The sequence below is a fragment of the Protopterus annectens genome, chromosome 1.part1 (genome assembly GCF_019279795.1).
Source record: "Protopterus annectens isolate FY-2018-M chromosome 1.part1, PAN1.0, whole genome shotgun sequence".
In the NCBI taxonomy this organism is placed as follows: Eukaryota; Metazoa; Chordata; order Ceratodontiformes; family Protopteridae; genus Protopterus; species Protopterus annectens.
Window position 1 is genome coordinate 1,761,220,730 of NC_056726.1, and position 13,792 is coordinate 1,761,234,521.

At 39.3% G+C, this 13,792-nt stretch overlaps 1 protein-coding gene across 2 annotated transcripts in view; it reads right to left on the reverse strand.

Annotated features, from left to right (window-relative positions):
* Positions 1-13,792, reverse strand: part of SYTL1 (synaptotagmin like 1) — a 1,083,808-nt gene that overhangs the window by 305,713 nt on the left and 764,303 nt on the right. For both annotated transcript variants that reach the window (XM_044084360.1, XM_044084368.1), the window contains one exon: positions 1,725-1,822. In XM_044084360.1, the coding sequence (XP_043940295.1) occupies positions 1,725-1,822 (98 nt within the window). The remainder of the gene's footprint in view (positions 1-1,724; positions 1,823-13,792) is intronic.

Below are 13,792 nucleotides of genomic sequence, written 5' to 3' on the forward strand. Positions count from 1 at the left end.
CATAGCATGTAGCTAAAGAAGTCAAAGTTGTTGGATTCACTACATTAATAAAGACCTATGTGTCGTATGTTCAAGAAATGAAGTGCCGAAACATTATTTATTTATTTATTTATTTATTTAGAGGATACTTGTATATTTCCCATGGTACTTCAGTAAAAGAAGGTATGTAAATATCATTCTACATATGCTTCTGATTTTCCAGAGTATATCTAGTTAGGTCCTGCTCTAGGACTTTGTCTCTTTAATTCTGGCAATGAATCCACATAACTTATTCCATTTACTTTAGTGATTTCAACCCAGCAGCCTAGCTGTATTGTCTCAAAAGCACATACATATAATACTTCTTATTTAAGATTTGAAAAAACGTATTTTAAAACTTGAGAAATGCCCTCCCACATATATACACTCACTGTGTAACAAAACATTTGAGATATATTAAAAATCATTGTCCTCACCTTCATTTATCCTCTGCCTCTAGCTTCTTGCATTTGTTATGTTATTTTTCCCTACTATCTGCTTCCCAATAGCCCTCTCTTCCTTAGGATCCATTGTCCAGGCAGCCATTAGGGGGCTTATGGTTACATCACTGACCCTGACACTTAGTGGCTGATGTGAACACCCACATCATTGCAGAGGCACTGAGTGCCCTACACAGATACAGACACACACACACACACACAGACACACACACACACACACACACACACACACACACACACACACACACACACACACACACACACACACACACACACACACACACACACACACACACACCCCCCTATGAGGCCAACTGTTACCAGCTAGGAATGCCAAGTCTGTGTCCCGCCAATTTTGAGAACACTGTTGCCTTGAAAGACTCTGCTGATATGGGAGCAATTCTGGCAAACTGGGAGTCACCCTCCCTCCAGGATAAGCAAGGCAGAGTAAGTTATTCAGTTGTTTCCTCCCATGCTCATTTCTTCCATAGCCTGAGACACTAGTCAAACTCAAGTTGTTAGGGCTGTAGTCAGGGCTATACTACTTTACACCATAGAGCCAGAAATGCTCCTTCACTTTGTTAACCTCACACATATAATCATTACTGCAATAGTTTACCTACAGCACAAGTAAACATTCATCAGTGTCAGCTGTTTTACCCCAGTTTTAGATTGTCCACATAAATTGATTCTCTGATTATCTGTTTAATCCAGGTCAGGGTCATGGGGGAACTACAGCCTATCTTGGCAGTCACTGGGAGGTAAACACACTAATGTTGCATAGGAAACCACCCCATCACAGGATGTATGCTTGTATGTGCACATGCACATGTACTCACACACACCCACACACACTCTCACACACACCCACACACACTCACACACACACACACACACACACACACACACACACACACACACACACACACACACACACCCACACACACACACACACACACACACACACACACACACACACCTATGTTACATGCCTTTGAGAGGTTGGAAAAACCAGAGCATCCCATGAAAATTAACGTAGACACAGAGATGGCATAAGAACTGTACAGACAAAGTACCCCAGCATCAATATGTTTCCCTATAATCCCTTAGATATTGCTGCTTCATTTAGATTGGACACTATTAGAGCTTTCATGCAGTGCCAGAGTGTGGTCATCACAACATCAACCCATAGCTTCTGAATATGCCAACGGTTACTTAATTTTTAAATTTAACTTCTTTGTTTACCTCCATTGACTTTGAGACAATCAGGACTGGGTTTTTGGCTTCTTTTGGCTTTTCTGTGATAGGTTTTTCATTGCTTTCTTGTGGCAAAACATTAATCTCTAAAAAATAAAAAATAACATGGATTTAATGTTTTAGATTCCATATCCAAAAATGACTACAGTTTCATACAATAAACAACACTTCAATGCTACATTAATAGGATGGGCTCATTAAAAGTGACCATTTTCAGACATAATCAGCCATACAGAATACACTTAGAATTTACAATGCATATAAATATGAATACAGACATGTAGGCACTTAATTTGCCAGAAAAGAAATGACTGTTTGGCTTGTGTGTTCTGTTGTTTACCATGTCTGAACCAGTGTCTTTACTTCTTACTCCCCATTAGTAAGGTATTTTAAGAATTCTTGAAACTATCATAGCTTCTGGTTCATTCTTTTATTGGGAAGGCCATACGAAAATAAAGCTTTCTTCTTATAATGCCTAAAGCATCCTTCCTGTATATTCCCATGGTGCCCCCTTTTTTCTTGGATAAATTACATTCAAAAGATACTGCCTCCTTGGGCATATTTAATTTTAATTGAATCACTTACATATTTCTAACTACCAAGGATTATGATTAGGTCTCTGATCCTAACCAACTTATTATGTATTCAAGACATGGACACCTAGAAATTCACCTCAACAGTGAAGCTTAAGAAGTGAATTATGGCACCATGTAGGGAATAAATAATAATGGTTAGGATCGAAGACCTTATCATAATTCTTTGTAGTGCATGGAGCTTTACCTGCTCCATGTACTATAATTTACAGAAAATAAAAAAAGTGTAAGAGTGCAAAATGTTTTACAGGCTTTATGTTCTTTGGTGGCTTGAACAGAATATCACAATAGTACAACAGCCCTGAAGGATGACACAGGCTTTGAGATCATATCCTGCTTATAATGTCTTACAAAAGTATGCATCAAAGCCCATGTTATAGCTGCACAGATGTTATCAACAGAAGAATGCCCAAAAAGACTCAGGACAATAGCTATTGCCTTTACAGAATGAGATTTTTTGGTGCATTTGATAGGGTTGTGATGTATTTTGCATTTTAAAATGTAATACAGTTTGAATTTACATTAAAGAAGATGAAGAGTTGTCATCTTTTCGGACACCTTCAGTTCACCTGAGATAAAATCTTGGTTGATGCTGGAGTTCTGTGGAGAAAAACATTGGTAAAGTAACAAAACATAATGAAATCACATACAGGCAGAGGCCTGTCTAAAAATGATACCAGAGGATTCTGTAAAAAAAATATCCAAATTAACTTCAAAGGATTAAACATTTTCACTGTTTTTTGCATTCTGGAGATTTTTTCCCTTGGCATCTGCTGAAAATAGGTACTCTGGACAAAGTCAGACTTTCCCAGCAAACAAATGCCAACAAATAAAATAAATCACCCTTGGCCTCAAAATCCCTCTGCATAAGAAGCTATCTCATCTCTGACACTGTAGGATTCTAACCCTTTTTTAAACAGCCTTTCTCCAGGTGATCCATTTTATGTTAATACAGTTGTTTTACTACAGTAATAGGCTGTCTACATTCGACTACCAGCACCACCATCGGTTTTTAACATACCATATAGTCCATACGCAGCTTATCAAAACAGCATTCCTGACATATTAAAGTCAGTATGCCAAATTATCTCCTTCCCAACATAGAATTCATAATTTTACACTGAATGAGATGTGTTATGACACTGGGTAACCAGTCTCACTCTCGTGGCTGTTGCCAAGCCTTGGTCTAAGGAAAAATTAAAGAGATGCAGTGATCCTCCATAATTTGTTGTTCACTTCTTATTACTTGTACAGCTACTGCAGGGGTGCATGGTTATTTACTAAAGTAAAAATTCATTGCAATAGATAATACTGTAACAAAATTACTCTCCACTTCAATTGTCAGACATTCTCACACTATGGCTGCATACCTAGTCTCAACCTTACTTAGCTCTCTGCTAAGGTAGCATACTGGTGTTCCTAAAAAGCAAGGTCCTGGTATAACAGAGTCTCTACCCCAGCTTCGGATGCATAAATATACACAATAAAGGATTTAGTGAAGGCCAGGGCAGTCAAGACTGCCCTTGAATGTTGGAGATTGAAAGGCTCATTGACTAACACAGTCTACCATATCTGGATAGCTGCCTTACCTTTAGTAATATCTATCACAGGACAGACCATAATTTTATTTTATTTATTTCACATTTATTGACTGGGATAGTCCGACTGGATGTATGTCCATTTTCAGTGGAGGCCTGGGGAGAAAAGCTCCAAGGGTAAGCAGATACAGCATTACATAATACCAGCATTACATATTACAAACAGACTATTTATAGAGATTACATAAGTAAGCAAGTTAAACAAGTTCCACAGATTACAGTTAATCCTGAGCATAAATCAGGATTAAATTAAATTACACAGTAAACTGGTTAACAGATTTTTACACATTCTAGAGAGAGTTAGCCAGGCTTGATACATTGACATAGCCAGTTAAGCGACAAATGTTGTTTGAGTCTACTTTTAAATTGACCTAAGGTAGAAAATAAGGTAATATCAGCTGGAAGAGAGTTCCAGAATCTATTACAGAGTTTGCAGAGAGAGTCACCGGCTGTGTTATTAATTTTGCTAGTCTGAATTAGTAGTTTGTTAGAGGATCGAAGCGGTCTAGGATTGTTATAGAGGATGATAATATTTTTAAGTGCATGAGTATTGTCCGGATTATAGAGGATTTTACAGGCCATAATCAATTGGTTATACTGGATTAGGCTGGGTAGTTCAAACCACCCAAGCTGATTTAGATTGATACAATGATGTGTCCTAAAAGGTAGCCCAGTGGCAAACCTGGCAATGTGGTTGTAGCAAATTGAGAGTTTGTTAAGGACAGTCTTGTTTAAATTCGATAGTAGAGGGGATGCATACAGAAGGGTTGAAAGAAGGTGAGAGCGAACTATGGCAATTTTAGCTGGAGGGGTTTGGAAGGCTTTCATTCTGTAAAGTGACCCTAGTTTTTTATTGATTGTTTTGATAGTCTGGTTAACATGTAGGTTGAATTTTAGATTATTATCTATGATGACACCTAATAGTTTTGTAGAGGGGTCAGGGGAGATTATTGTGCCATCATTTGAATTTATGGTAAAGGTGAAAGCAGTAGACCTACGTGTTGGTGAAAATAACAGCATTTTAGTTTTTTTGGGATTTAGGATCAGACGACGTTCAGAAAGCCAGTTTTCTATTGTATTAAAGGTAGTCTGGGTAGCTGACCATAACTCTATTGGAGATGTGGTTGAGCAAATCAGAGTAGAGTCATCAGCATATCGGATACAGCTGACTTTTGGAATGACAGTATAAAGGTCGTTAATGAAGATGGAGAACAGCAAGGGCCCTAGTATAGAGCCTTGTGGTACTCCAAGGGTGTTAGGTAGAAGGTTAGAGAGTTTATTCTGCCAAAGGACAGCCTGCTGTCGACCATTCACGTAGGATTGAAACCACTGAAGGGCTCTAGTATCTAGACAGAATATTTGCAGGGTGTGGATTAAAAGTTGGTGATCAACCATATCGAATGCCTTGGAAAGATCCAAGTAGAGGGCTGAGGATATATAATTATTGTTGCGGTTATGGTTTATGGTGTTGGTAAAGGCTAGGAGGGCTGAAGTAGTGCTGTGATGAGGACGGAAGCCATGCTGAGTGTCTGCCATAAGGTGATTCTGGATTAGGTGGTGCATGAGTTGTCTATGAATACATTTTTCCATAATCTTTGCAAGTGGAGAGAGTAGAGCTGCTGGCCTATAATTGGAGAATTCAGTAGAGCTGCCTCCTTTGTGAAGTGGGATTACATAGGATATTTTCCAGATGGTGGGAATTTTAGCTTCTTCTATGGTTCGATTGATTAGTATTGAGACGGGGTAAGCAATAGCATCAGCTGATTTTTGTAGGTACTCGGCAGGGAGTTAATCAGCAGAAAGTGTAGTGGGTTTTAATTTTTTGATCAAGGTACGGATAAGTGAAGTGGCAACTGGTTGGAAGCTGAATGCGAGTAGGTTTCTAGGGGTGCTACTTTCAGGACCAGGGGAGCTAGGGCTTGAATTGTCTCAGTAAAGAATTGGTTAAAACTGTCAGAAACATCTTCAGGGGTTTTATCAATAGTAGCAGCAGGGATTGGGGTTGAAGTTTGTCCAGGATGTAGTAGATTATTTAAACCTGCCCAAAACTTCTGAGGGTTATTTTGATTTACTGTCTGCAAAGTACAGTAGTATTGTTTTTTGTCTTGTAAAATGGATTTTTTAGTTTCATTCCTGGATTGCCTGTATTTAATGTGATCTTGGGGGTCTTTAGAAGAACGCCATAAAGCCCATGCTTTGTTTCTAAGGGTAATTTTGAGTTTAGACTCTTTTGAAAGCCATGGTGCAGTTTTTGCCTTTGTTCTCTTTGAACGAACAGGTGCATGCAAATCAAGGATCTCAAGGAATTTGTTGTTAAAGTATGCTACTGCTTCCTCTAAGGGGAGGTGTTTTAGAATAGACCAATTACATGAGTTTAGTTCTTGTTGGAATTTGGCAGGGTCAAAGTTTTTATTGTTTCATATCTTTCTGAGTAAGGGTTGTTGGGAATTAATGCCTTTGTGCTTAATTACATATGTGAGAAGGTGATCGCTTAGGCCATCAGGGAGGGTACCAGAGGTGTGCAGTTGGGGGTGACTGTTTATGAGTACCCAGTCAAGTATGCTTTCTTTTTGGTTGGGTTTACCTATCCTGGTAGGGGTGATATGATTTATGTAAATGCATGCAGGTTAATATGGGTGGTTGGGGATTCTGAGGAACAGGTGCCCCAGTCTATGTTAAAGTCTCCAAGTAGTAGGGTTTCTTGGGGGTAGTGACATGATAGCCAGTGCAGGATATCTTCAAGTGTAGATATATTGTTACCTGGGGGAATGTACATACAGATGATATTAATGCATTTATTTTTATTAAGTTGTAATTTGGTGGCAAGAATCTCTGAGTTATTAATCTGAGGTGGTTGTATTACATCTACGGTGACATTCAACTCAGATTTATAGAGTACAGCTACCCCACCCCCCTTCCTGGAAGCACAATCCAGCCTGTGTATGTTGTACCCAGGTGGTAACACTTTATTGTCTGTAGTGTTGGGTTTTAACCAGGTTTCAGATAAACAGAGAATCTCAGGGGAGTGGACATCCAGTAGTGCATGCAATTCATGTACCTTGTTATTAATGCTTCTAATATTGAGATGACAGGCTAGGAGAGAGTTAGTTGGCCTATTAATTGTAGGTTTGTAGCTTAGATTGCAAGTAGAGGGGGTATGTGTATCTGAAGTGGGTGGGCCAGGATTGGGATGAATATCCCCACCACGTATTAGGTTAAGTCTATACTTGGTGATGAACTTCAAGAATTTGTTTATTAGTTTGTGGTAGTGTTTGGATCTAGAGTTAATGTGCCTGGGGTTGAGATGTTGATAGACTGAACAAGATGTTGGATAGGACCTGGTACTGTAAGTATGGTTGAAGGTGGGAGGATTTACAGCTGGGGTGATAGTATGGTATTTCGGGACCTGAAATCCTGTGAGAAACTGGTTTTCATACAAGGTAAGGAGGTATGGTGCGAACAAGAGGGGTATTAAAGAGGAGTATATGATTATCTGTGATTCAGCTAGTGAGTTAAGGAACTGTTTTACCTGGTGATGCAACACCAGAAGATAGAGTGGTGAGGTAAGGGTACTGGAAGGGGGGATGAGAGAATGCCAGATGAAAGCAAATATGTGCTATTAAAATGTAGGTAGAAAAATGGGGGTGGGGGGAATTACCCCAGATGAAAGCAGATAGGATCTAGAAAGTGGGGGAGTGGCTATAGTACTATAAATTTAGAGGTACTGGGGGCGGGAGGGAATTGAGGGCAGGGAGGGGAGCGAAGAGAGCCCGAGCTTAGCGAGGGCGAACGTAGCGGGGCTACTGTAGTTTACAAGGTTTCCTAAGGTCTCCTAAAGCTATAAGGTAAATATTATAGTTCTTAATGTAAGATTAATAACATTAATAGCATGATAACCCTAAGAACGCTTTCATGTGTCATTTCGTACTGGATACAGGACATTTTTGACAGAATTTGTCTTGTCTGTTTGCTTATCTCCAATCACCTAACCTACATATCTGGCTTCTTTCATGCAGACCTTACTTTTGTCAGCATTAACTCTAAGCTTTGCCTGCCAAAAATAGTGCAGCCCAGTTTGTACTTGGATAAATAAGACCCTCAGTTTTTTGAATAACTTATTATATCATAAGGTATAACATTTAGTACCCGGAATGGAGTTTTTGAACTTTACTTATGAGTTTTTTAAAAGTGAAGTTCAAATGTTAAAATAGAATAAAGAAAAAGACATTTGAGGTAACACTGCAGTCTTCCCTTTGGCCTCAAAGCTGTGTGAAAGGAATTTGGTAGTATCCCTCACTCAAACCCAGAGTGGCCAAAAACCTTACTTTTCTTAGCCTCTCTGTGAGCTTATCCACTCAGGGCATTGGATAAGTGTCAAATATGAATACCTTAATTCAGATTTTTAAACCATTACAAAATCTTAGCGACACCCTGCTTAAGGACTAGCACAGTCCAAATCTCCATCTGCTTTGAAAATCCTCAGGCACTCCAACTTTAAGTACTTTTCTTCCTTGGAACTGATATATTGTTGTAGTTTTATGGTTTCCTTCTTCCCCTAACACATTTTAAGTACTATAGTGTAATAAATCAGTTCTATAGTGTTACTCAGAAAAAGAATAAGCAAAACAAACAAACAAGCAAACAAACAAACAAAACAACCAAAAAAATACACTTATTTCTCAGTAAAGACTCTTAATTCTTATGTTTGAGACTTAGTATTAATCCCTACACTAAGGGTCCACTATCTGCATTCAGGAACATCCTTACCATATTTTTGTGCTTTCTAATCACTCATAAACATTACACTATGTGTACAAGTCGTCTACACTTTGTGGTAACCTTTATGAATCCCTGTCAATATTTAAAGCTGCAAGAAAATCAGTAGGAAAACTGAAATTAGGAGGAAGAAGGTGTGAATTATGCTTGTGCTGTCTGTACACTCAGAACGGTGTTCACTTAACATAGGCGTTAATGAACCCCAGGGAATGCTTTATCTAGGTGAATAGCAAGTATAACATTCCTCGATTCTCTTCTATTGGTTTCTAGATCACCTCTCTCACTAACCAATGAAACGTCAGTGTAGCTACATGGTTTTGACAAAGTTATGTGGTACATGTGTTCTATTTTCTCTTTCCAGTCTGTTTTATTTCATAATTCACTTCATTCATTTTCTTTGCTACCTCAAACAATCCTTGCCATCTTGCTAGGAATCTATTTCAGAATGCTAATACTTTGTCTCGTGTTTTAAACTCCCTGAGTTTGGCATTCCTACTAAACATCCCCTGTTGCATCTCTTGTGCCCTTTGCATATGTTCTTTAACTTTTGACATAGCATCTTGTACAAGTCTGGCAAATCGCACTTAGTAATGGGTTTTTCTTCTCCATCACAGTCTCCTTTGCTATGGCTGGCAAACCTCGGGGATGTCTTGCATACAGTAACATGGATGGGATAAATCTCTTTGAAGTTTAACACACTTCTCTTACATCAAAAAGGAGATAGGGAAGCAACTGATTCCAGTTCTTATCACCTGTTCAGTTTGCCTTCTTCAACAGGCACTTCAAAGTTTCATTAAACGTTTCATTAACCCAAAAATTTGTGGGTGGTACACTTTACTCTGCACATAAATTAGGTTCTCTGGTGCATAAACATTTTGGGAATCCCTACCCTGCAGAAAAATAAAAATAGTCCTTCTGACTATTCTCTATACATAGCTTTTTGCAAGTATACTGCTTAAGGAAGCTCAGTGGAATAGTCACCAATCCACAGAATAAATGGACCTCCAATAACAGGCAAATGTATCAGAGGACTTCTGAACCAGGATACACTGCCCTCTTTTGACATTCTGGGCAAGCTGTACAAATGTTCTCAACATCTTCTCTTAAACCAAGACGACAAAATCTAGCAAACAAAAATATTAGATTTGCTAAGTATCATCCCAAAACATGGCTGCATCACTTTCTAAAACTTTTAGAATACTTAACAGTTGATGAAGTACTTTTTCATCTTTGCTCACCCTGTACAGCAAGTGATTCTCAAACTCTGTCTGTGGTTGATGCATTGTCCCATCATAGTGCTGTTTTTTTTTTAATTTTGTATTGCTTACCTGTAAATCTGCTAAGTCAGGAACACTTTCATTAGGATGTTGCTGTAAAGCACAGAGCACACAGCTTCTTCACTTACAAATACAGGTACAGCTGTTTCCTCTTCTCTATTCCTTGTTCTACAAAAGGCAACCCATGTCAGTGGCTTATTTGTGACAATTCCTTTACATTCACTCAGTAACTTCTGTCTCTTTAAGCAGCTGCTATTTCTAATTAGATCTCTGTTTTCACTTTCTTCTTCTTCTTTCAGCTTTTCCCGGTTAGGGGTCACCACAGTGGATCACCTGTCCGCTCATGACTGGCAGTGAAGTTTTACGGTGTCGAGTTGCCAGCCCAGCACCCACCCTTCCACAGAAGGCACACACTCACAATTTAGAGTCTCCAATCCACCTACTGCATGTCTTTGCGATGTGGGAGGAAACTGGAGAACCCGGAGGAAACCCACGCGACCACAGGGAGGACATGCAGTCTTCCACACAGAAGGCACCCCAGCCGAGGATCGAACCAAGAACCTCTTGCTGTGAGGTGGCAATGCTAACCGCTGCACCACCGCGGCTGCCCAGTTCTCTGTTTTGACATTAATGAAGGAAATTTAGGGCTGTATTTGATTTCCCTTCTTTTCTGTTAATGAGTATACTGGCATGGGCCTCTTCTTCTCTGTCCCCCTACAGGCTTATTTCATTATTTTAATGACTGGAATCTTTGGAAAACATTTCATATCATATCCCTGTTAGTCATTAGGGTCTCTGAAAACAACCTGTTGTGGATGATACCACCATAGGTGAATAATGGGTAATAATGGAAAAGTCATACCTCATTGATGCAGCAGGACTAGCTTTATTGGCAGAAGAAAAATGTCAAATTGTATTCAGTGCAGGAAAAGCCAAAGAACTTCAACCAGGAATCCAAGTGATTAAAAAACATTTAGAGAAAGGGTGTCATGCTGAGCAACAAAGAACAAGAAAAGGATCTTGGTATGATCATGACTACAGATATGAACCATTAGACACAAATGAAAAAAAAAGCAGTGGCCTGGACTAATAAGATGCTAACATATAAAGGAATAGATTCAGGAAGTAGAGATGTTTTGTAACCACTCAGCAGATCTCTAGCCAGACCACAGTTGGAGTATTGTAGAAAGTTCTGGTGAAACTAAATGGAGATGGGTATCAAACTAGTGAAGATGGTTCATAAGAAAACAACCACAGGGTAAAGTTTTTGGAGGATAAGAAAAAATATAAAAAGCTGAAGGTGGCAAAACCTTTTATTATTCTAGAGGAAAGGAGGGGAGAAAGAGCGGACATGATATGTCTCTAAAAAGGCATGATGAAGCAGTCTGTGTATGAATTCAAAGAGGAGGTACAGGAGAGGACAAAAGGAATGCAGTTACTAGGTTTCAATCCAGACATAAGAACTGACTTACTAGGTGAATACAAATACATTTTCTGTCACCGTTATGTAACTAAATGTAACTTTTTATAACTGAATTATGCAAAACGGTTTTGTATCAGCAAATTATATAAGGCCTGCAGATTCTATAACTACATACCCTGACTCCATGAGTAAAAAGGGGAAAAGGGGTTGTGGATGGATGGGTGGATATTGCAGTGAAAGAATACAGTTGCTGATGTACACAAAGCATGTTTAGTCACTTATGGGAAGACTGCTTGGTTGTTTTGAGAAAATGAAGCATATTTGTACAGCAACTGAGAATAAAGACTGGAAAGCAGTTGAAGATAAAGGGAATGCATTATTATTGGCTACTAATCCAAACATATTAACTGCAAAGGTAAAAGAAATTAGCTTTTGTGAATAATTCAGTAGATTTTGTAATTACTGCCCTCTTGGCTGTGGGTTCGATTCCATTTTGTTATTTTGGGTCATTTATTCAGAGCTTTCCTGAATGTGCCTGGCTTGGACATATGTGACTACAAGACTTAGGTTCATAGATGTTTACTAGGCTAACAACCACAAGTGCCTTTTTAAGCCTAGTCATGCATCCCAAATTTCTGACGAGTTCTGATACCCTTGATAAGTGTAAGCATGGGCCTGGGAGATGAACCATTTACAGGTTACCTGTTTGCATCAGAGACATAGGTGACAAACATGGGATGAGGTTCCTGTTTACCATCCAATTGTCCAACTTGCACTTGAACTGGATTAGGGAGGAACTCTGCTTCATATGGATCAAGAGCCTGTTCCATAGACGGGAAAGTCTCTGGGATACATACCTATCTCTCCAACAGGTCCTATTTATATCACAGGCAAGGTTTAAGTGTTTAGAATGGGTAATTCTGGTACTGTTTGTTTTGTGGATATGCAGGAGGTCCATCAGAGTGGGGTCTGATAATGTCCTGTATGCCAGGCATAGATCTCCCCACAAAAGCCTGTAGGAGAAAGAATACAGGGATAGGGCCTTGAGACGGTCAGCACAAGACATATTATTTATACCCTGTATTGTTTTAGTGAGGAACCTCTGGGGATGCTCCAGTTGCTGGATATGCCTGGTTAGGTACATACCAAAGGGGCATTGTACTCAATGATACATCTGATGAACACCAAATACAATAGAACAGTGACTTCCTTGGACTTGGATGCCATACCTTTGTTTATAAGTTGTGCAAAATAAAATGATTTCCTCACCACTGTAGATATGTGATGATCAAAGGCTAGATTACTATCTATGTGTGTCTCTAAGTCCTTGACTACTGGGTCAACTCTAAGGGATGTGTTGTCAATATGACAGTTACCAGGGATGGATGAATTCCCAAAGGATACTATTATGCATTTCTTGGCATTTAGTTTTAGTCCATTACACTGACACCAGTTGTTTGTCTATGTCAGCCCCTCCTGGAAAAAAATTGTGTCAGTGTGATAGTCAATGACAGCTCCTAATTTGCAATCATCTGCAAATTTAGTCAGCCAGAGACCACTGACATTGGCCTTGACTTTTGATATGTAAATGCCAAAAAGAAGCAGTCCAAGGAATGATCGGTGAGGGACTCCACTTGTGACTGGCCTCCTTGTAGAGGTGGACTCCCCAGTTTTAACTTCCTGGGTCCTGTGAGCCAGTTGGCTATCCACTGGGTGACATACGGGCTTGTACCTAACCTCTTGAGTTTGTCAACAATGTCTGAGTAGGGTACTGTGTTAAATGTCTTGGCCAGGTCAAGGTAGGCAGTGTGAATGATTTTGCTCTCATCCATTGCTTTGGTGAATTTCTCAAAGAAGTCCACCAGGTTGAATAGGCATGATCTGCCCTTGGATTGCTTCTAAAATCATGTGGACCTACAAGGCTGCCATAAGTAATTTTTGCACTTGCTCTAACTGTCTTAGTGCTATTTAACATTTCTGTGCTGCATTTATTGATTTGGTTGAATTTATCATTGCTTTTCAGTCTGTACTTGTTAAAAAAATACCATATGTTTGTTATTGTACTGCTCTTAGGTTGTTTTAACAGTATTCTGATATTTCTTAACCTCCTCTGATACATCAAAAGCTATTCTGAGTTTGCCAACGTTCTCCTGAGTTTGCCAAAATATTTCTAAGTTTGCAAAGTGTTTTGGTGTTTGTTGAACTTCTTTGACATTTGTGTACTTTTTTCTGTATTTTTGTGAACATTTATCAGAGTTCGTAAACTTATTTCCAAAACCGCCCACAGTGGTGCAGCAGTTAGGGTTGTTGCCTTGCAGCAAAAGGTTCTCCAGTCTGATTCTTGGCTGGAGCGCCTTCTTTATGGAGTCTGCATGTCCTCCCTGTGGTT